At 35.8% G+C, this 24,170-nt stretch overlaps 7 protein-coding genes across 7 annotated transcripts; 5 read left to right on the top strand and 2 right to left on the bottom strand.

The window, feature by feature from the left end:
• Window positions 1–138: 138 nt before the first annotated feature.
• SAPINGB_P006021 (uncharacterized protein) lies at window positions 139–3,159 on the top strand (the record flags this gene model as incomplete). The annotated part of the gene is made up of 1 exon (XM_032000735.1): window positions 139–3,159. The coding sequence occupies one exon, from the start codon at window positions 139–141 to the stop codon at window positions 3,157–3,159; it is 3,021 nt and encodes a 1,006-aa protein (XP_031856626.1).
• Window positions 3,160–3,693: 534 nt separating this feature from the next.
• Window positions 3,694–4,362, top strand: SAPINGB_P006022 (uncharacterized protein; the record flags this gene model as incomplete). The annotated part of the gene is made up of 1 exon (XM_032000736.1): window positions 3,694–4,362. One exon carries the CDS (start codon window positions 3,694–3,696, stop codon window positions 4,360–4,362), a length of 669 nt encoding a protein of 222 aa, XP_031856627.1.
• A 1,101-nt stretch (window positions 4,363–5,463) lies between these two features.
• On the top strand, window positions 5,464–6,774 carry SAPINGB_P006023 (uncharacterized protein; the record flags this gene model as incomplete). The annotated part of the gene is made up of 2 exons (XM_032000737.1): window positions 5,464–5,581; window positions 5,651–6,774. The coding sequence occupies 2 exons, from the start codon at window positions 5,464–5,466 to the stop codon at window positions 6,772–6,774; spliced, it is 1,242 nt and encodes a 413-aa protein (XP_031856628.1).
• A 62-nt stretch (window positions 6,775–6,836) lies between these two features.
• On the bottom strand, window positions 6,837–7,610 carry SAPINGB_P006024 (uncharacterized protein; the record flags this gene model as incomplete). Its single annotated transcript, XM_032000738.1, has 1 exon — window positions 6,837–7,610. One exon carries the CDS (start codon window positions 7,608–7,610, stop codon window positions 6,837–6,839), a length of 774 nt encoding a protein of 257 aa, XP_031856629.1.
• Window positions 7,611–8,459: 849 nt separating this feature from the next.
• On the top strand, window positions 8,460–10,234 carry SAPINGB_P006025 (uncharacterized protein; the record flags this gene model as incomplete). The annotated part of the gene is made up of 3 exons (XM_032000739.1): window positions 8,460–8,599; window positions 8,671–8,734; window positions 8,810–10,234. 3 exons carry the CDS (start codon window positions 8,460–8,462, stop codon window positions 10,232–10,234), a joined length of 1,629 nt encoding a protein of 542 aa, XP_031856630.1.
• An 884-nt stretch (window positions 10,235–11,118) lies between these two features.
• On the top strand, window positions 11,119–15,540 carry SAPINGB_P006026 (uncharacterized protein; the record flags this gene model as incomplete). Its single annotated transcript, XM_032000740.1, has 1 exon — window positions 11,119–15,540. One exon carries the CDS (start codon window positions 11,119–11,121, stop codon window positions 15,538–15,540), a length of 4,422 nt encoding a protein of 1,473 aa, XP_031856631.1.
• Window positions 15,541–19,628: 4,088 nt separating this feature from the next.
• SAPINGB_P006027 (uncharacterized protein) lies at window positions 19,629–20,240 on the bottom strand (the record flags this gene model as incomplete). The annotated part of the gene is made up of 1 exon (XM_032000741.1): window positions 19,629–20,240. The coding sequence occupies one exon, from the start codon at window positions 20,238–20,240 to the stop codon at window positions 19,629–19,631; it is 612 nt and encodes a 203-aa protein (XP_031856632.1).
• Window positions 20,241–24,170: the final 3,930 nt, after the last annotated feature.

A 24,170-nucleotide genomic window follows, 5' to 3' on the forward strand; every position in this document is an offset into this window, starting at 1 on the left:
TGTTTATATTTTAATCCAATGGTTGGTTGATGTTGAAAAAAAAAAAAAAATATTCGCGTTTTTTGTAAACAAAAACATACAAATTCTTTCAACACCCCTTTTTTTTTTCTTTTTTCCAACTAATTGACCATAGCCTATATGAAGTCCCGAGCACTCAGCATCGATAGCATTGACGAGGACAACGCGTTAAACGTGCTACCGTTTCATAGGGTCCGCCGAAGGTTTAGTCAACGTATCCCCACGCATGACGACGAGGACGGTTCAGGGTCCCAAGGTGGTTTGTCGCGACCAACACTTGCTTCGGAACTCAACGTGGGAACTATTGCGCCGTACTTGATGTCTTCTAATGACCACCAAGTACGGCCACTGACTATTTACAGCAGTGCCGGTGGCAGTGGTCGCAATAGTGCCGGTGGTGTGTCGGCTCCTGGTAGCAAGGGGTTGTCAGAGCATGAAGAGCGGGACCACCAGATCGAGCGCGGGCTTACTGACATGTTGTTAACCGGGGCTGGGCCCTCCTCATCTTTGTCAGGAGCTGCTGCAGCACCTGGTTATTCTTCACTTCGGCCACGAAACCTGAGGCGGGAACTGACAGATGATGATGGCCAGAACTTTAACAAGATGTTATTAAATAATGACGATGAAGCAAACGCGCCATGGAACCGGGCATTAGGAGCTGAAGACGATAGCTTGTCTCTGTTATCATTTTCAGGAACAGAAGATGAAGATGAGCCGCCATCAATTGCTCGTGCAACAAACCGAAGAATGGCACCTTCTTCAACTGGCGCAGGATTGGAGAATGGGAAATCTTTATCATTGCATCACCACCAAAACGGTCAGCCAAAGTCTTTCAATCCACAACATGACCACCACACAAATAAATTTACCAATAATTTACCCATCACTACCACCACCAATACCACCACCAATACGTTGAATGCAAATTTCAATACCAACTACGATAATAATACAGCCAATATAAACACCACTAAAGTGCAGCCACTGGAAATCAACACGGGTCGCACGGGATACTCTGGGATTGGCAACAGGTACGGTCTCGGTAGTAGCAAGAGCGCTGACAATATTACGGCACGGTTGATTAGTACAGTAAAAAACACAGGAGTGCTAGCGGAAGAAGTGAAAGAAAAAGAAAGGACTCAAACAGGTTTGGAACAACAGCAAACGCGACGGCCGTTGTATCAGCCGCGGTTTCTGCGGCGGGAAGGATTACGAGACGCAGGTCGACACGAAACCCCTCAGCATGCAGATGACCATCTAGTTCCCTCACAATCACGGTTTCAAACACAATCACAAACAAAACTACCCTCATTTGAGCCAAGCCTAAAGTCCCGCCCTTGGTCTGCAGGAAATAATAACGGCAATAGTGCATGGTCTGATGCTACAGCAATAGGTCTGCGGCGCGGACTTGTGCGAAATAATGATGATAATACAGCCATAGACAACCATCATGATCAAGACCAAGAACGAAATAACTGCTATACCACGACTGCTCCCCCTCCTCAAACGACGACTCTTGGGAGGATTGGTCGACGCCTTGGTTTGACGACAACAACAAACTCTTCCTCATTTCTGCGACGCGACTTAGCAACCGAAGACTCCGGTGTGTTGAACGGCAATAGTAAGGAGCTTGGTAGCAGACCCAGCAAGATTCCAGTACCTGCGAGTCCGCGGCGGAATTTATCTCTAAGAGCTGCAACATCAGCAAAGACAACAGCACCTTCTTTGGCGGAGAGCGTGGGACTGGTTAGGCCAGTGTCGCGAGGGAACACTAGGTTTGGAGTAAGTGCAGGTGCAAGTGCAGGTGCAAATGCAGGAGCAAGTGTAATTGTGGGTGTGGGTACAGGGAAAGAACCATTACAAAGGCCTCGATCTTTATCACCTGTAGAAGGATTAGCAATGCAAAGGGAAATTCAGAGAGAAGCACTTGCGGTGCAGAACGGGGGGATTAAACAAGCTCTCTCGGGGCACAACATTTCCAGGCCTTTAGAATCACATTCGGAAGCTCCTAAACAAGCATTAAGAACGCGCTCTGAGGTACCTAAGCAGGCGCTGGAATCGCCATCGCCTTTGGAGCGTGGGTTGCGGCCTAGACGATACTCTGAGGGCAGCACCGGTGGTCATTTGGGAAAAAAACTTGCTGCTGGTTCGCATTTTAACAGTAACGGAAATGTGGTTGGGTTAAGTCGTTCAAGAAGTACAGCTAGTGATGGAGGGTTGTCAAAAGTTAATCTTGATGCTCTAACCATACAACCTGTAAAGAATACTGGTAAAGAAGATGTTGCAACAGATGACGTGGACGTTAGTGTGGAAACACATGAAGAAGAAGAAGAAGAAGAAGAAGAAGAAGAAGAAGATGCGGTCACGAGAGAGTATCGAGATGCTAAATGGGTTCAAGGCGAGTACACGCAAATGTTGAGACTAATGGAGGGGATTGAGGAACGGTTAAATTTAGTACGGGGCCATATTATTAACCAATCTGGGACCCCGTTGACATTGTCTCCTAATAAGGGGGATGGCGTGGAAGATGAAGAAATGAAGACTCATTTACAATTCATTAATGCATTGGCACCATTACAATTGGATCAGCTTAAAGACTTTATCCGGCAAACTGCAGCAGAATTGGGCAAAGTTGGAGTTGGGCTGAATGATTCTAAGGGTGAGAATGAGAAAAGGCTTGAGGTGCTTACAGAACAAGTTCAAACGGAGCCTGAGATTATTAGACTTGATAATATGAATAACAAGAGTCAAGGCGAAACCGGAAAAGATAATTTCAATACAGAGATTGGAAAGAAAAAAGAGAAAGGATTATTGGCTGGGAGTCATGACGAGATGCGACGGCAGTTACGGAAACAAGTAGCGGATACTTCGGCAGTGCTCAAGGAAAATCCTGAGAATATTATAAAAACGACGACGACGACGACGACGACGGACTCTGAGTTTCGGAGACAGTGGAGTAGCATTGATGATGGAAGTTTGATGAGCATCAATGGAACAACAGTCATTAAAAGTAATAAGAAAAGGCACAGCCCTGGTGCCATGGTTGCAGCAACAGCAGCATGTATTACTGGTGTTTTTCTGGCAATAAGGGTGTACATATTTCTTGTCAATTACACAGCTATTCCTCAATCCCCATTTTAATGAGGGGTAAGGTGAGTTAATTCAAAAATTATTTAATGCATCTTGAATTGGAATTATGGGGCTATGGTAGCCCTTATTCTCTGTTAAAACATTTATAAGTCTTTACTGTCAGCTCACTCGCATCAATTTCGGCTACAAACCTTGTTTGTTTTTTTTATTTTTTATTTTTTATTTTTAATTAAAAAACACCTTGGTAATGTCGTATAAAGGAATTAAGATTGAAACTTTTTTTTTTGTTATTGCATTAAAAAAAAAACGTTTAATGAGATTCATCGTTCTGTTGGAAATTTGCAATTTTGAGAGAAAAAAAAAATTGGCCCAACTTTTTATTTTTACTAAAAATGGTATAATAACGGACTAAAATAGTCTGTTTTTTTTTTTTTTTTAATTAGCTAATTAAACGTATAGAATATAAATAGAGGGGAATTCTTTTCAAAAATTTAATTATCATCATCATTGTCATTGTCATTATCTATAATATTTTTCATCTAATCAATAGTCTCTTAATTTTAACTCAATCAATTTAATTTAAAAATGGTCTCTTTTAATACTCTTGTCATTACTTCTGCTGCCATTGCTTCAGTCCATGGTCAAAACATGGTACAATCCATTGCCGACAAACTGGCCAGTGCTATGATCCAGAACCGCAACTCCAATGTTCCTGAGGTTGTTGCTCGAGATGAGGTCAACAAAATTGTTGGTTTTGTTACCACTGATTCTCACTTGTCTGCCTATTATGAGAGTGCAATGCAAACCGGTGACCATTCTGTCTTTAATCCTGCTCTTGCATCTGCTTACCTGACCAGTATTGGGTCAGTTGTCAGTTCTGTGACTCGTAAGCCCGACTTTTATCAGATGATTAACTCTGCTCGTCACAATACAAACAACTATAACGTGGATCAGATCATGACAACTGCCAATAATGAGGTTGCTCCCCACGTTCGCAGCGCTTATTCCAAGATTTCTGCCGTATCTGCAACAGATGCTGGGGTATCATCACTTGCACAGAGCTTGTCTCGCGACTTTATGGCTGTTGCTACTAAAGTACTACTCAATTCTTTTGGTGGCAGTTTTATGGTGGATGCCAATGGTGAGGAGCAACTCAACATGGCTCTGTTTTTGGAAAATTATCCTGGGATCAATGAGTTTTGGGGAGAGCAAGAGAATGGACTTGGTAAGGAGAACATTGTTGTTAATGTTTAAAGAATTTTAAGAATTGATTTGTATATTTGAAATTTGATAATTGGGGTATATATAATAGCTGTACCGTATATGATTAATTGAATATTGAATATCGAATATTGAATAGCCGTCAAGATGTTGGAATAAAGAAAGAGAAAGAGAGCGAGAACAACAAGAACAAAAACGAGGTTTAAAAACAAAAAAAATGAATTGACTTTTTTCTTTTCACTCAATGGGGTATTTCAATAATGCTTTGAAATTCAAAAAAAGATGAAATCAAAGTTTTTGCTATGGGTAATCGAGGCCGAATGATGCCTAAAAAGAAGCGCGTGATGATAAGGTTGTCGATAACAACGATAATGCAAATCCGGAAGATTAAAAGTTCCCCCCAATAAAAACAAGAAAAAAAAAAAGTTCGACCCCCACACGATTTATTTTGATTTTTTTGGGGGGGCTGAAAACTCAGCTGTATTTGGCCATGAAATTTGGTGATTTTGGTAGTTGAAAAGTTCGTCGTGAGTTGCTGTTAGGGACTTTTTTTTTTATTATTATTTATTTCTGGAGGTTTTATATAATAATAATAAAATAAAATAAAAAAAAACGTCTTTTTTTGAAGACACACAAAATAACAATGAAATAAAGCCGCAGCGGCTGTTACTTGTAGATTTAAAAAATAAAAAATAAAAAATTCCTTTTTAGGTAATTGAGGCTGGTTATTATTATGTAGTTAAAGGTTAGGGTAAAAAAAATTCCAATTGTTACACTTCCTAATCTGTCACATATCACAACGATTAGATTTTTAACTATTTTTTTTTTTTTTATTATTATTTTTTTTTGTTGGTGAGTCAATGAAAATTTTTGCCGACAAAACTCGTCAAAATTCAAATCTCCTCGCCCACACAAAAAACGCACCTGAGATACTCAAACTGGTTGGCAACTTTTTTTTTTTTTTTCCCCTTCAACCCACAAGTGGGAAAATATAAAATGGCCGTGAATTCCCGCTTTTTTTTTTAAAATTTTTTTTTTTCTCTCTCTCTTTTTATATATATACCCCATCATCACAAAACCTTTCTACAATCTCTAATCATCATCCCATCCTTCTCCTCATAATAATAATAAACAATGTCTAAGGGAAAAGTCTGTCTCGCCTACTCTGGTGGTCTCGATACCTCCGTCATTCTCGCCTGGCTCTTGGAAGAGGGCTACGAAGTCATTGCCTTCATGGCCGATGTTGGTCAAGGTATGTCGAAATAAGAAAATAAAAAAAAAAAACTTCATTTATAAAATCTTTTTCCTAACAATTATTTAGAGGAGGACTTTGAGGCTGCCCGTGTCAAGGCTCTCAAGATTGGTGCCACCAAGTTCGTCGTCAAGGATGTCCGCCGCGAATTCGTCGAGGAACTCTGTTTCCCCGCTGTCCAATCCAATGCCATTTACGAGAACGTTTACCTGCTTGGTACTTCTCTTGCTCGTCCCGTCATTGCCCGTGCTCAGATTGATGTTGCCCGTGAAGAGGGCTGCTTTGCTGTTTCCCACGGCTGCACCGGTAAGGGTAACGACCAGGTCCGCTTCGAGCTCGCCTTCTACGCCCTCAAGCCCGATATCAAGGTCATTGCTCCTTGGCGTCTTCCTGAGTTCATTGAGCGCTTCAAGGGCCGCTCTGACCTCATTGAGTACTCTGAGACAAAGGGTATCCCAGTCGCTCAAACCAAGGCCAAGCCCTGGTCCACTGATGAGAACCTTGCTCACATTTCCTTCGAGGCCGGTATCCTCGAGGACCCCGATACCACCCCACCAAAGGACATGTGGAAGCTCACTGTCGACCCCACCGACGCCCCAGACACCCCTGAAGACTTCACTGTCGAGTTCAAGGAAGGTCTCCCCGTTAAGATTACCTACGAGAGTACCAAGACCGTCACTGACCCTGTTGAGCTCTTTTTGACCGCTAACAAGATTGCCCGCCGCAATGGTGTTGGCCGTATCGACATTGTCGAAAACAGATTTATCGGCATCAAGTCCCGTGGCTGCTACGAAACCCCTGGTCTCACCATCCTCCGTACCGCCCACATTGATCTCGAGGGTCTTGTCTTGGACCGTGAGGTCCGTGCTATCCGTGACACTTTTGTCACCCCTACCTTCGCTAAGATCCTTTACAACGGTCTTTACTTCTCTCCTGAAGGTGAGTACACCCGTGCCCTCATTGGCCCCTCCCAGAAGACCGTCAATGGTCAGGTCCGTGTCCGTGCTTACAAGGGCTCTCTCACTATCCTCGGTCGCTCCTCTGAGACTGAGAAGCTCTACGATGCTACTGAGGCTTCCATGGATGAGCTTACCGACTTTGACCCCACCGATACCACTGGTTTCATTGCCGTCATGTCCATCCGTGTCAAGAAGTACGGTGAGTCCAAGATTGCCCGTGGCGAGTCTTTCTAAACAAGTAATGACCTTTCTTTTGTTTATGTGATGTATAATTTATATGAGATAATAAAAATGTATTATGACTTTGATGATAAATAAATTTGATGAGAAATTTTAAACCAGTCGACTGCATCAGCGAAAACCCGCTCTTTGGCATACTTGATCCAAGGGTCACTAATATCGCCGCGGACTGCAAAGCCGTGGGACACCCCATGATTTAAGGTAAGTCGGTACTTTGCGCCAATCTTTTGCAAGACGTCTTCAGTTTCATGTCTGAGGGTGGCTTGAAATACAGGGTCCACTTCTGCCGCACCAATGTACAATGTTGTTTTTTCAACATTAATAGCTTTGATTTCATCAATTGTTATAAAAGATGGGTGGAAAATGGCTGCAGAATTAATTGACCCAGTCCCCAACAATCTGACTGCATACTTTGCTCCATAGCAGTATCCAGTAGCAACAATCCATTTCGGGGCCCATTTTGAAAGGATTGACTTGACAATTGTATCAACAATGGGTTGAGTGATTTCTGGGGTATGTTTGGGGCGCCAGTCATTTAAGAAATTAGATCTATTTTCAGTTGGCGGGTTTAATGGCACTGCGTCATTGTTGAAAAGATCAGGAACAACTACAAAATAGCCAGTTTGTGCAAACTGATCAGCTAAAAGTTGGTTATTGATGAAGGTATTACCTAAAATATCGGTCAACAAGATATGCAACTTGGAAGAAGCAAAAGATTCATCACCAGTCACGTAGTAATTAATTCCATCAAGCTGGACAAATTTCCCGGTAGACGTGCCTGTGTGTTTGAAACCTTGGGCACAACAGTTTGAAGGAGGATTAGAAGCCATGTCAAATATATATCAAAAGTGGGGAAATAAAAAAAAAAGGATTATGAGAAGAATGAAAGCTTTGGAAAATAAAAAAAAAAAAATTGAATAAAGAGCCCCTATTTATAGTCGGAGAAAGAAGGGGATAATGGACTGAATATGTTCATGGAGCTTAAAGATGGCGTAATGGATTTAAGAAAACAGGATTTTTTTTTTTTTCTTTCTTTCTTTAAGGGGAATATCGATTATTCCGTTAAATAAATAATTGAAATAATAAAACAAAAAAAGATACTCATAGAAAAGTATTTAAAACTGGCATAACGCGTTTGATTCCCCAAAATGAAAAATGTTTTTATAAGAAGATCTGTGGTATCGGAGTTCCGAACATTGATTTTCAGAGTGGATTCATGCAGTGAAGAATAGAAAGAAAAAGGGGATCACCAAACGGATATGACGATTTAACGGAATTAATGGAGTATATATATATTTTTTTAAAAAATAATAAACAAATTAAATTGAATTATTCATGAATCACTAATTTAATGGAATTAAAAAAAAAAAAAAAATTTAATTCATGTAGAATCTTTTTTAACTATTTCTATTTTACCAAAAGGATTTATTTAAATCAGTTGTAAACGATATTGGAGATTCACGTGATTATCTCCGGGTAACTTAAACTCAATACATCCAATACTTAAATAACTCTCATAAAACCATCACCAATTTATTTTATTTTTTTTATTTTAACGCTAACCCATCACCATACAATTTTTTTTTTTTTTTTCATCACCACCAACTTTTGTTGCCACTCTTCTTCTAACTCTTTCAAAACATTCAATCCATCCTCACCTCCTTTTCAACAAACAACAAATGTCGGCTGCTGTCCAACTCCTCAACCCAAAGGCAGAGTCTTTGCGCAGAAACCAGGCTCTGGCTGTCAACATTTCGGCTGCTCAGGGTCTCCAGAGTGTTCTTTCTAGTAACCTTGGTCCCAAAGGTACCATTAAAATGTATGATTCTACTATCTACTACTAGCCTTTCTCTTTGATCCACGGAAATCAGTCTAACAATCCATCTTTAGGCTTGTCGATGGTGCCGGCAACATCAAGCTCACAAAGGACGGTAAGGTCCTGTTAACAGAAATGGTGAGTATTATCAATAAAATCTTCTCTTTTTTAAATATATATTTCTAACTTGGTTTTTTTTTTTTTTTTCTTCAGCAAATCCAAAACCCTACGGCTGTCATGATTGCACGAACAGCTTCTGCCCAGGATGACATTACTGGAGATGGTACGACCTCAGTGTGCCTTTATGTTGGCGAGTTTTTGAAACAGGCCGAACGCTTTATTTCTGAGGGTCTTCACCCGCGCGTTGTTACTGATGGTTTTGACATTGCGCGTTCCGAGACACTGAAATTCCTTAACGACTTCAAGCAGGACGTCACCATTGATCGTGAGCTGCTTCTTGCAGTTGCCCGCAGCTCTCTCACAACCAAGGTGAACCCGAAACTTGCCCAGATCTTGACTCCCATTGTTACAGATGCTGTTTTGTCGATTCAGAATACAGATAGCGAGCGTGTTGATTTGCACATGGTGGAAATTGTGGCCATGCAGCACCGTTCCAGTACAGAAACCCAACTTATCAAGGGTCTTGTGCTTGACCATGGTGCCCGTCACCCCGATATGCCTAAGCGGGTTGAGAATGCATACATTTTGACATTGAATGTGTCGCTCGAGTATGAAAAGAGCGAGGTCAACTCTGGCTTTTACTACAGCACTGCCGAGCAGCGCGAGAAGCTGGTGGAGAGCGAGCGCCGGTTTGTCGATGATAAGCTGCGCAAGATTGTGGAGCTTAAGCGTGAGGTTTGTGGCAATGACCCGTCCAAGGGCTTTGTCATTGTTAACCAAAAGGGCATTGATCCCATGTCTTTGGACGTTTTAGCCAAGAATGGTATTTTCGCACTTCGTCGTGCTAAGCGTCGCAACATGGAGCGTCTGCAGCTTGTGTGCGGTGGCACTGCGCAAAACAGTGTTGACGATTTGTCTCCTGATGTGCTTGGATGGGCTGGGCTTGTGTATGAGTACACTTTAGGTGAAGACAAGTACACATTTATTGAGGAGGTTAAGGACCCCAAGAGTGTGACAATTCTCATCAAGGGACCCAATCAGCACTCAATTACGCAAGTTAAGGATGCTGTGCGCGATGGTTTACGCAGTGTGGCAAATACCATTATGGATAAAAGTGTTGTCCCTGGTGCGGGTGCATTCCAGGTGGCAGCACATGCTCATCTGACGGGTGCATTCCTCAAGACTAAGGAGGCCAAAGGTAAGGCCCGATTTGGTGTAGAGGCCTTTGCCAATGCATTGCTGATTATCCCCAAGACCCTTGCTGCCAATGCTGGTTTTGATACGCTGGAGACACTGGGAGCGCTGCAGGAAGAGCAGGCTGAGGGTAACATTGTGGGTGTTGATTTGAGCACAGGTGAACCTATTGATCCTACGGTTGAGGGTATTTATGATAATTTCCGTGTTTTACGCAATAGTGTGTCATCTGCCACTTCAATTGCCACCAATCTGTTACTGTGTGATGAGCTTTTGAAGGCTGGTCGGTCATCTCTTAAGGATAATCAACAGGCTCAGCAGTAATAATAAAAGAGTAAGAAAGAATGGGAGGGTGAAAAAAAAAAAACGAAGTTATTATATATATATAGTAAGTTGAATTAAATAAAAAAAAATTAAAATAAAAATTACAATTAATTGTATATAATATAATAAGATGAAATATTTAAGTTACTTGTTGGTAAGATTGTTAAGTTGAGTATTTTTCTTTTTTTTTTTTTTTGATTGTGGAAAGTATCCGAAGAGAAGTACGTTGTAGTAGGTACCGGGTGTGTATATCGGGGCATGGATTAAGTAAGTTTGGGCACGGAAATTCAGAGCGTGTGAAAAAGCTTAAAAAGGCTATTTTATGTTTTTTTTTAAGAGTTTACGTAATTATATCAAGTACTTATCTGGCATGATATATATATATATATATATGTATAAAAAAAAAAAAAAAAAAAAAAACCCGACAAGAACCGGGCCCAGCTAAATTTGGAAAAGGGATTTTTTTTTTATTTTTTTATTTGTATATAGACTTTTAATATATATAAAAATATTATTTTTTTGGGGTTAAAGTAATCACGTTAACCGTTAAATAGTCAGTGATTTCTCGAGATTTTTTTTTTTTTTTTATTTTATTTGGTCCTTTAAAAAAAAAATTAATAAAATATTTTCAACGCTTACAAAAATTCTTTTTTTTTTTTTTTTTTTTTTTTTTTTTTTTTACTTCTTTTATTTCTTCTTGTATACACTTTGGAAAACTTTTATTTTATTTTATTTTAATTTTTTTTTTTTTAAAAAGATCACCATTTATATATATCAATATATATATATATATATAAATCATTTACCATTCACCATTCACCATTCACCAAATTTCAAATATATTTATATAATTTTTTTTCTACCCTTCTATAAAGGACTCTTAAATGACGCCTCAACGCGCATCATCATCTCCTAATCCGTCGCCCGAGTCTCCGTCCCAATTTTTTTTTCACGATTCATCTTCAGCTTCTTCTTCTTTTGCAGCTCCTCTTTCAAGTTTTTCATTTCAACAACCTTTATCTTCATCTAGTTCAACTGCCATTTTAAAACAAGATTCAACGTTTAATTTAGCAGCAACTTCTCCGCTTACTTCTGGCCAACTATATTCATATTTTTCTTCAGATCCTGCTGTTATCAATTTTCATAATAACCATCATCATCATCATCCTAATCATAATCAATCTTTCTCTTCATCATCATCATCATCTTCTTCTTCTTCTTCTTCTTCCTCCATTACTGCTCTTTCACCAGCTTCTTCTTTAACTTCTTCAGTTTCTTCATCTTGTTCAAATTTTATTGACAGTTCATCTCCTCTAAACTTTTCAGAATTTGCTTTATCTCCACTCTTTGTTTCCAACACTCCAGGACCTTCTTCTTCGTCATCCTCCTCTACAACACCCTCTGCTTGTTCTTCTATTACTACAGCAAATACTACAGCCAATACAACAACAGCAACAACACCACCACCACCACCACAAAGTTTTTGCACCCAATTGCAATTGGCGCACCCCGCACCAAACCAACAGCAAAACAACAACCACCACCACCAACAACAACAACAACAACAACCACCCCCTCAATCAAACAGCAACGGCTTCTCTCCACAACCCCTCTCTCCACCGTTGTCTCATAAAATAAGCATGACCCCCGCCTATCCTGATTCAGCCCCGCTTAAAATGCTCTCGCCAGGGCATTCCGCAACGGTTTCTTCGGGATCTTCTACAACTACTACCACCACCACTACTACAACTACCACCACTGTGTCTTCATCCAATAACAAGAATCATAACACAACTACAACTGTCCATCTCACAGGTGCTACTCCTCCATCTTCTTCATCAACATCTTCCCCATCCATAGATAACCAACAACAACAACAACAACAACAACAACAACAACAACTAAATGACCAAGCATCTTCAGACGCATCTCTGCAACCACGACAACGCTCCCGCAACGGATGCTTTACTTGTCGGCGGCGCAAGAAACGGTGCGATGAAGCAAGACCTGTATGCAAGGCCTGTGTTCGTCTCAAGCTTGAATGTGTTTATCCCATTCCTGGTCAAGAGCGTAAAAACAAAAAGCGTAAGGCCAAAGATGCCCTAGACAGAGCTGATGATGATGATATTGGCGATGAAGAAATAGGTGCTTGCACGTCAGGAGCTCCTGGTGATGACGACCGAGAGGAGTTTGAGGAGCTACCGACGGAGCATAGTAGCTGCAATAACAGCAATAATAGCAACAGCAACAATAACAATAATACTAATAACGATAAGGCGACTGCAAAACCTTCTGATACGAAAATAACAACAATCAACAACAACACAGCCAACCCACCCACAGAAGATATCACAGCTGGTCAAGCTAAAAAGCGCAGGAAAAAAGTTGCTCGCCGGCCTGTGGACATTGTTGCCAGCTTGACTACGTTCCCGGAAATTGAAAATGACATTTTATCATCGTTACGCACCATGGCTGCTCGGGAGAAACAAGTGGCCCAAGAACATCATTTAGGATCTGCAACAAGCACAAACGTTGGCATTAACAACAACATCAACAACAATAACAGCAACAGCCTTGACGATGGTCAGAGCTTATCGAACATGTCGCGTGGACCCGACGGCCCACAGCCCAGAAGTTCCACGTCTTGCGTTAGCAGTGCTAACAACAGCACCACAAGGCCAGTAGCCCAAAGCGGCAATGGTAGCGGCAGTGGTATCCGGGCAACCGCCAACGGCTTATCGGGGGAGGTGGGTGACCGGGGGCTTTTGCTATCAACGGCCAATCAGACGTGCAGCCAAGGGTGCAGTGACCAGGCCAGCCTTATCAACGGTAATCATGGAAGCCTTAGCGAAAACAATGCTAATGCGACAGCAACAGCAATTACAACTGCTGCTGCTGCTGCTGTTGCTGCTGCTGGGAATGGCAGTAGTAATACTGGATTTGATGGCAGTACTTTTAATAGAAACCCCTTTAGAAGAAGAAGAAGCTTGACTAGAACATTTCGGGGAGATAATGATATCGGATCAAGTGGAATTCCAAATGTTCCGAATCCCACCGCTTCTTCTTCTTCCTCAACAATGTGTCTTGGCGACAGACCGTCAAGATTATTGTCAACAGCAACAACAGCAACAACAGCTTCTTCCTCTACTAATACTAGATTCCCAGGGCTAGGGCTAGGGCAAGGGCAGGGAGAACCGTCTCCGGCGTGCGGCTCATCCTTTAGTGGTAGCCTAGCCGAGCTGCTCAACTCAAATACCCCTGCAGCCGCATCACATATCTCAAGCGACACGGGCCCGGCAATGGGACCTCCCAGCAGTACCAACGCAAGCTTTGGGGGAGGTACCTTTAACAACAATGGAATTCTCAATTCTTCAGCAACTACCATTTCTGGTAACCCCCCGATTAACCTTCTATATCCGGTAATGGACTCTTCTTCAGCAGGTCTTGCCATGGCCGCAATGGGTGTTGCTCGAAGCCCGTCTCCGGCCCCGTTTGGAATTCGCACGCTGCACAGCATGCTTGCGTCGCCGTCATTTGCCGGACGATCTCCTCGGATTGAGGAGCTGTGCAATGATGATGATGAAGAAGAAGAAGAAGAAGAAGGTAATGCTGATGAAGAAGAAGGTGGTGAAGCTGGTGAAGCTGGTGATGACCATAATGACAATAATAATAATAACCAATCACCAGATCATGATAACAGAAACAATAACGACAACGATAACAACGAATCAGAAGAGGTAAATAATGTGGGGACCACTATGGCCGATTTTGAAGAATACGATTTTGGAGGAATGCGCACCTCAGATCTTTTTAATGCTTTGAGCCATGAAAACAATAACAATAACAACAACAATAATAATAACCCGCTGGCGGGTCTTGCAACGGCTGGAGCTTCGGTCGGGTCTTCGGCCATTGCCAGCCCAAGCACGATCCTTACCAATTTCCCCTCGTTACCATCATCACCAGGTCCTATTTTGTTTTCGACTCCTACACCATGGTACTCCATGTATTTGGACCATTTTGGAATTGAAATGTTCTCATACTATAATAACCATCTGGCAAACATGATTTGCGTATCGTCCAAAATGAACTCTTTTATCAATGTGTTTGTGCCAATGGCCCAACAGGACCCCTCAGTACTATATGCACTGGTTGCGTATGCATCGTTCCACCACAATATGGGGCGCTACGAAGATATTGGACTCAAGTACCTGAACAAGGCCATCAAAATGGTCCGAAACGACATCTCCAAGCATAACCTTACTACCCTTGCGTGCATTCTCATCATCACAACGGCTGAGATTTGTAAGGGTGACATGGTACATTGGAACAAGCACCTGTCTGCAGCTGCAGATGTGATCCAAATGCGCGGCGGAATTGAGGCCTTTACCCATGATCCCACCAAGCGGTGGCTTGCAACCAACTTTGTGTACCACGACCTACTTGCGGCGTCCAAGTACGAGTCTAAGTCACATTTTGAACCCAAGGATGTGGAACTGGTTATGCGAATGGACACTGGCGTGCATTCCCTTATTGGCTGCTGCAAGCCTCTCTTTTCGTTGTTGGCTGAGGTTTCCGATTTAGCTGTGGAGGCTCAGGAAGTTTATTCTCTTATCACCAACCCATATCTGGATGATTGCTATGAAAATGAAAATGACGGAGGTGAGGCCTCCGACAAGCCTCACGGTTCTGGACAAGCTTCTTCTTCTTCTTCTTCTGCTTCTGCTTCTGCCTCTTCTTCTTCTTCTTCTTCAGGAACTCGATACCCCCTCAAAACCATGTTGTCTTCACAGCGCAAGATCTCGGAAAAAATCCGATATCTATACCATCGGTTAGACTTGCTGGAGGCCAAAATTGATGACTGCAAGCCGGACCCCAATGACGTGTTGTCGTTATCTAAGTCGTCACCATGCGATTTGGAGCAACAATTGACATTATTTGAGACGTTTCAGCTAGGGACAAAGCTTCACTTATACCAATCAATTGGGCGGTGCAATGCGGCGTCTTTACAGATGCAAGTGCTTGCCAATGAGTTAACAACGTCGCTGGAAGTTGTACTCAACACCAAGGTTGAGGGCTCGTTATTATTCCCGTTATTTATGGCGTGTATTATGGCGATTACAGACAAGCAGCGTGCGCGCATGGTTGCTCTTATTGAGGGCTTTTACCAGAGACAATTGGCACGTAACATTGTGCGGGCGTTGGATTTGGCTAAAGAGGTATGGAAACTTGATATGGGAGGAACCAAATATGTCAATTGGTACAAGGTTCTTGAGCAAAATGGATGGGACATTTGTTTTTCGTAAAAAGAAAAAAAGAAAGAAAGAAAAAATACGATAAGATAGGAAAAAAGAAAAGAAATTTTTTTTTTTTTTTCATGTGGAGGATTATTATTTATAATATGGGGTTATTAATTTTTTTATGTATGTAATTTTTTTGTAAGTTTTAGATGTAATTTTTTTTATAATAAATATATATATATTATTTAAAGATTATAAACTTGGATTTTTGGATTTAAAGAAATGAAATATAGAAATATAAATGTAATAACTAATGTTTGAAAATTTTTTTGAAAAAATATCTGAAAAAATGTCTGAAAAAATTTTTGAAAAATATTCATACAACAATGAACAATTCTATCCAGATAAACGGACATGCTACATACTACATTTAGTAATACAATGCATTGGGAAAAAAAAAAAAAAAAAAAAGAGAATGTTGGGGTGGGTTTTTTTTTCTATTAATTTTAAACATCATCACAGTTTGGTTTCAATTCATTCTTATGACTAAACTGGTATAGAAAGTATTTTTTGGGGAGGGGAAAAAAAAAAACAAAGAAAGAAAGAAAGAAAGTGGATTTCGTATTTTTTTTTCAATTAATTAATTCAATTAATGAAAAAAAAAAAAAAAAAAAAAACTTAGAGAAATTGATATATATATATATATATATATAAAGATGAAATGAAAAAAAAGATTTGATTATCAAATGGTTTACAATAAAAAGAAAATATATATTTTTTAAAAAAATAATAAAAAAAAAAAAGAGATGTAAAATAATTAAGAAATGGCGTGCCAAAAAAAAAAAAAAAAAATTTACATCCGCTATAATTTAATGTTATAGCTGTATGATCTGGTGTTCCAATGTACAACCAAAAAAATAAAAAAAATAAAAATAAAAAAAAAAGGCCGCCGCTCATTCAAATATATTGGAATATTCATTTCAGCAGTTTTTTTTTTCTCGGGTAGATTAGTGTCTTAACTGGTTATTTGTAGTTATACTTTTTTTTATATTAAAACTGAATATTGATTTATTTATTTAATTTAATTTAATTTAATTTAATTTAATTTATTTAATTAATTAATTAATTAATTAATTTATTTATTTATTTATTTAATTTATTTATTTATTTATTTATTTAATTTATTTATTTAATTTATTTATTTAATTTATTTATTTATTTATTTATTTATTTATTTATTTATTTATTTATTTATTCTTCTTCATTTGCTAGGTGTGTAACCAATTCTTTCTATCTTTCTCTCTCGAGTATTAAATAAACACCCATCTATACATCTATCTAGTCCGGTAATACGCCTGGAACATGTTTCTTGGCTTGCTCTTTGATCTTATTACTATTGGCATATAGGTCGCTGCTCCACCAGACATCTGTTCTAATTCATGTCTACTGTGACATTGGTAGATTTGTTCTCTTTTTGCTTAAAATTTCAGCTCAGCTCAGCTCAGCTCAGCTCAGCTCAGCTCAGTATATCGATTTTAACTCTATTTATTATTTTAATATATATTCATTCACTGGATTTGAATAACCATAAATTGACTAGATTTCAACTAATTTGTAAGAAAAAAAAATAAATATAAAATGAATATAAAAAAGAGTATGAAGATGAAGATGAATTTTTGAGGGAAAGAAAGAAACAGAAAGAGACGGAAAAATGTTTTATGCGCCACAATGCCACAACGCCACAACACCAATATAAAAAAAATGAAGGTTTCTATTATAATAGAAACTAATTAGTTTCTTTCCCAAAATAAATGTTAAATTTTAACTACAGTTATGTTAAAAAATTATCTCAAAAAAAAAAAAAAATTCGCTTAAATGTCTTGTTTCTTTTCTCAGTTTACGCACATACTTATGTTAATATTATTAATAGCGCTATTAAGCTAGCTGTGTTTCTTGTAGGGTCGGCCGCATGCGCAGACAGACAGACAAATGAACAAAAAGACAGGCACGTAGATGGAAAGACGTAACAGGCGAGGGTTCATTAAAGAGGCAGAAACAGCTAAAAAAAAAAAAGGAAACTCGAAGTTTAAGCGAATAAGAAAAAATAATAATAATAATAATAATATTATTAAATTTTTTTTTTAAATCCATTGATTTGATGTTTAAACCATTATATAATTATAAGGAGATTTTTGTGTTTTAAAAAAGAAGTTAAATACATTGAAAAAAAAAAATTACATTTATTTTTAAATATATAAATTTACACATGGATTTTTAGATGCCTCGGGACTTTTTTTGTTTTAGGAAAAATATTTCCGAAATATATATATATATATATATTGGTGACATTTATTAATCAAGGTATATTATGAAAAAAAAATCGAGAAATAAACTTAATGCGTATCAAAATTAGGTCATTTATCTCCATCTCTAATTTTATCATGATAGAATTAAGCATTGAATACTTTATTTTCAATTAATAATAACTTTAAAAAAAAAATTTGGTGATGGCAATGATGAATTTTATTTCAATTTGAATACATTCAAAAAAATCAAAAACAAATCAAAAAAAAAATAGGAAAACAACTTGAATATTCTAATTAATAAATATTTTCTAAAATAATAAATTATAATCAATTAATCAATTAAAAAAAATTTTTTTAAAAAAAAAAACAGGTTAAAATAAAATGGCAGCTTTTTTTGTTTTTTTTTTTAATTACCCGTTTTTATAGTTTCCCAGATTATTCATAAATACAGTAAAATAACAATGCAATAAAACAATCCAAAAAAAAGAAAATAGAAAAAAAGAAAAAAAGAAAAAATCTTAAATGAAAGAGACACTTGGAGACACATTGAAAACAAAAGGTGGGTTAAAAATCATGGGAATGGAAGATGGCAGAATTAAAACGTTTTTTTATATATATATACATATATATCCCAAGCGAAATTTAAATATAATCAATTATTACCTTTTTAAGCAGATCTAATGCTTTAAGAAATAAAAAGGTTTTTATTTTTTATATTCTTATCTTTAACGATTTTCATATAAATAGAAAATTCTAAATGGGTAGAAAAATAAAAAAAAAAAACAAAATACATCCTTTCTTCTTTTCTACCTTTATTCAATGCATGCCAAAAAAAAAAAGAAAAAACTGGACCCTGCCCATAGTATTAGGGTTTAGTGGTAGCATCAGCATAGTTCCATGATTATACGTTTATGCTTGTTAAAGTAGGAAATATCATTAATATTGAAAGCATTGATATTTAGTCTAATTTGGGGGTGACATATCCTCATTAGAAGAATCAAAAAAAAAATAAATAAATAAAAAATTCAATGGTAGTGATTAGATGAATTTCCATAATGAATATTGGGAATTGGGACAAGTGGGACAAATGGGACATATTGATGGGATATGAAATTCTAACTAGACAAATTATGTATTTAAGAAAAAAAATTATTGAGTTAGATCTACACTTGACAAAAATCTAAAGTTCATGGCTAGTAGGATTTATCAGATAGAAGATTTTGTTTTACTACTTTTATATATAAAATTCATCTTACTCAAAGAAACCTTGATACTACCCCATTATTTATAAAAGGTATTAAAACACTCAAGAAATTAATAAATAAATATCCCTTAATCATATATAAAAATTTTTTTTTTATATTTTTAAGAATTTAATTTCAAATTTTTTTTTTCATCATATTTTATTTATTACTTTTCAAAGGATGTTCAAAACAAATATATATATATATAATATATATATATATCTCTGCACCAAAACCTTGCGATCAAACCATTCGGGCCAGCCGCTTGGGAAAATAGAAAATAACAGAGAAGAAAGAAAGAAAGAAAGAAAGAAAAAAACCAAATTTTTTTCAAAAAAAAAAAAAAGAGAAAATTTGGAATTTATAATATATTTCTTTTCTTTTTTTTCTTTTTTTTTTTTTCAAAAAGTAAATAATTCAAAAGAATGGTTAGCGTTTTCTATTCAAAAAAGAATAAAAAAAAAGTTCTCTTTATTTTTAAAGTTAATCGCTCGTCATTTTTCCATTCTCCAAACTTAATTCTGCAACATGACTATCCTCAAAAAGTTCTCCAAAGAAAAAAAAAAATAAGATACAAAAACTCCTTTTCTTTTCTTTACTGTAATTATTTCACCTGTTTGAGTGATGACGACCTTAACCCTGATTCTGTGGATGGTTCTCCTTTTGTTTGAGATTGGTGCTGATAAGATTGAACATTTTGATCTTTTAGATTGCTGCTACTATTATTCTGACTGCTGTTTGCACTACTGCTAGCACTACTACTGCTACTGCTACTGCTACTACCTCCACCGCCTTTGTTGCTACTATTATGACTTGTTGAACCGCCTTTTGTTCGGCCTAATTCCTTTCTGCTGCTACTTCCTCTTCCAATACCCTTCCCGGTTCGTCTTCCGTCTTCCATTTTTTTTTCTTTTTTTATCTTGAGCATTGTTTTGGCGCGCACGCGGTGTCGTACCTGCGAAATTCCGCGCTTTGTTGTGTCAGAAAGAAGCTTAGTAAATAGTCCCTCAGTGACTAACGTCTTCCAGTCTTCCACACTTGCATCGTAGGGAAGTCCATTAGGGAAATCTTCGCAGATGATACCGTGGTCATATGCTTGGTATTGTAATTCAATATCATCAAACCCTCCTCCAGGTAAATTTATGCTTGGTAATTGACCATCATTAGTAGTGTTTGAGAGCCCAGGAGCCCAAGTATTGTCATCCCATTCCATCATGGGTATAGAGTTGTTTGTAAATGGTGTAGATAAGAGAGAAATTTTGAAAGAAAATAGGAAAAGAAGTAGATGAAGAGATTATAAGTCTATCTCTAAATGAAAATGAAAATATATTTTTTTTGTTGGTTAAAATTTTGTTTTTTAAAATATGATATAAAACAAAACAAATAAAAAAAAATAAAAGAATCAGGGGGAACTAGATTGTATGTTAAAAGGAATTGGATTATGGTGCAAAGTAAGTTTTTAAGTGGATTTTGATGTGAGAATTTTTTCTTTTTCAAAAAGATTTGAAACAAAAAAGAATTTTTTTAAAAAAAAAAAAAATAAGGAGATTTGAGAAAGGTTTTATATAAAAAGATTTTTTTTATTCATACATAATGCTCTACATGTGAAATTGATAGTAATAAAGACTTCATATACATTTTTTGTACATTTTAATTAATAAATTCATACCCGAGCATTATGACGTGCCTCGTTACGCAGCAGATGCTGGTGGACTAAAATATCCATTTTGGGACATTTGCGCTTCACTTGGATTATATTTTTATTTTTATTTTTATTTTTTTTTTTTTTTGCTTACTCGATCAAAACTAAGTCGTAGCCATAGTAAAGAAATAAAAAAAAAAAGAAAAAAAAACATTAACAATGGTAAACCTTCATCTCCATATTCATCACCATTCATGTTTCTTTTTTTTTTTTTTTTTCATTCAAAGATTCTCATGACGCGTCCTATTGGTGCTCTTGTAACTTGGCATATTTTATTCATATATTCATATATTCATATATATTCATATATATTCATCTTAATACTGATTTTAACATTTGCATTCTCGGAATTCCACTTCTCCGACTCCGGCCGACTATGATCTGGCAAAATCATTAATAATTTTTTTATATATAATTATTATTTATATAAATAATAATTCAAAAAAAAAAAAATAAAAATGAATAAAATAAATATATTATTTACTACCGTATTATTGTATTCTAAGGATAGATTATTTCTACAACCGCCCTGTCACAAGTTTTTAAAATGTTTTGTATACCGCCCTCTTTTTATTTTATTTTATTTTATTTTATTTTATTTTATTTTATTTTATTTTATTTTATTTTATTTTATTTTATTTTATTTTATTTTATTTTATTTTATTTTATTTTATTTTATTTTATTTTATTTTATTTTATTTTATTTTATTTTATTTTATTTTATTTTATTTTATTTTATTTTATTTTATTTTATTTTATTTTATTTTATTTTATTTTATTTTATTTTATTTTCAATACCATCTTCATCACGTTCCTTATCCTTTTCTGAAATAATTCACTTAATTCACGGTTGCAGAATAATGGCATAAAAAACAATATATATATATATTGTTTTTATTGTGTGTGTGTTTTTTCTTTCATTTATATAGGAGACTAGTCCTAATCCAAACTATACTCGAAGTTGACAAAAAAAAATAAAATAAAATAAAAAACAAGAGAATTCCCGTCGGGGGTAAATTGTTTCTTGTCAAAAAAAATTAATATGGCACTGTTTCTTTTAAGTAATAACTAAAGATCTTACAGGTCGAACTGAAGAGAAATAATATTAACGTAAATAAGCCAAAAAAAAAAAAAAAAAACAATTCTAATCCTTTGAGAGGGTTTGAAATGGGTATTATAAAGAAAAAAATGGGAAAGAGTAGGAAGAACGGTTTTAACAGTTAAGAATAAAAGTAAAATCTCTCTTTTTTTTTTTTTTTTTTTTCATAGTCTTATATTTTGACTAAAGATTTCAAAAACGTATATCAAGATAGTTGTTCTACATTTGAACCATCTTTCTTTTCTCATAAATTTTACCCTTTTATTGGGAAAGATCTTTACACAAGTAGCATTTAAAGGCTAGGCAAGTGGTGCCATTTTCTATATCCATATTTCTTTTAGAGTATATTGAAGAGTTTTTTTTTTTGTTAAAATACGTTGTTATTTTATATATAACACAACAAAATCATCAACTGTTATTATTGCTATTATATATTTTTTTTGAAAACCCTCCTTGCCTCAGTCTTATTCATTTAAGACCCTCCTCATGTTCGAGTATGAAGATTTTAAACGTATAATGGAAAAAAAAAAAAAAAAGAAAATTAATTCAAACTTAGTAACGGAATCAATATTTTTAACTAGTTATATATATATATATATATATTTAATTTAATTTCCTTTTTTTTTTTTTATACTAATTTTTTTTTTAGATTTTGATATTTTTTTTAAAAAAAAACATAACCTCCATCAAAAAAAAAAAAAAATTTGGTCATCATTTTCATTTCCACAACCGTATTGTTTATTTTTTATATCAACTGTTGCAAATTTGTATATGCGTAACTTACGGATCTGATTTCTATTTCAAGATTTTGGCACAATGCCAGTACGTTAACAAGATCTTTATTTTATTTTATTTTTATTTTTATTCCGACTGAGATAACTGGCTAGTCTTTTCCTACGACATATAAATATAAATCATGCATTTAACCTTCTAAAACTGGTCCACAAATGAAATTTCAACAATCGGGACCATCAATTTTCCCCCTCTCTCCCTCTCCCTACTCGAAATTTTTCTTTTTATATAACGCCTTAATGTTTTTGCCATTGTTATTTTAAAATTTGTATAGTATCATCGGTCCGCCTGTTTTTTTTTTTTTTTTTCTCGAACAATGAAAAAAAAGAATTGAAATAAAATGAGACACTAAATTTTTTTTTTCTTATTTTGAAATATTTTAGAAAATTATAAAAAAAAAAGTTTAAATAGAGAGCATTGTTTTGAGAAGTTCTCTAAGTTTGCTCTTTGAAATAAAATAATTATTTTATAATTAATATATTATAATATATATAAAAATTTTTTTTTTTAACTTTTTATCTCTTGTTCGTTTCCCCCCACAAACACTCCCTTAAACTTAAGGAATGAGAGATTAATCAAACCTCAAATTTTGCAATTATTTCTATATTTATTTTCATTCAAAGGTTATATATCTTTCTGTTTTCACAATAAACTTTTAATTTAACTTCACCGTTTGCTCTCTTTATAGTTTGAAATTAAGTTCTGATTCCAGCTTACCAAGAATAGGGGGTAAATGACAATAATATCCAACTCATTTATAATTTTCTTCATCAACACTATAATTGTATATCTTTCTTAATCTCTTCGAAAACAGAAATAAAGCTTACAATTTCCCGAAAGCCAATTAAACCATTTAAGAGAGTAGACATGCTAATTCCATGAAATATCTGTTTCAATACTTTTTTTTTTTTTCTTTCTTTCTTTCTTTCTTTCTTTCTTTCTTTCTTTCTTTCTTTCTTTCTTTCTTTCTTTCTTTCTTTCTTTCTTTCTTTCTTTCAATTCAATACACTCTACCACAATGTGTGTCTAACTGTTTCTAGCTCACAACACCTGCACTATTAGCTATCCTTTTAAAATTCCAAACTTTTGAAGCCATGCACCAATGTTGCCATGGTCCCTGAAAAAACTGACCAATAATGTTTAAGATCCCTTGACTATCATTTTTTATAAATACTCCTCCATAATCATTTTAGAAAGATTATCTACATTTAAACTTCAATGTTATATATTATAACTCTGATCCTTCTGTAACTAAATCAATAAGTTATTTTTTTTTATGTCAAGCTTCCCTTACCTGCTTCTTCAGAATTCTAATTGTGTGATTTTGGTGTTGCTTGCTTGTAAAAGGTTTAATGGGGGTTAGGTTTTTTTTTTCTCCTGATTCTTATCATCAAATCTATAGTTCCTTTTGCCAATATATATAAAAAGAAAGTAATTGACTTTGCAATTGGTAATTTCTTATTAAAAGTTACCAAAAATCAATTGATTGGATTAAATTTTTTTCCTTATGTTTTGATATAAACAAACAACTTACAGTACTTACAGAACAAAAA

Source organism: Magnusiomyces paraingens, assembly GCF_902498895.1.
Source record: "Magnusiomyces paraingens strain CBS 517.90 genome assembly, contig: contig5, whole genome shotgun sequence".
NCBI lineage: Eukaryota > Fungi > Ascomycota > Dipodascomycetes > Dipodascales > Dipodascaceae > Magnusiomyces > Magnusiomyces paraingens.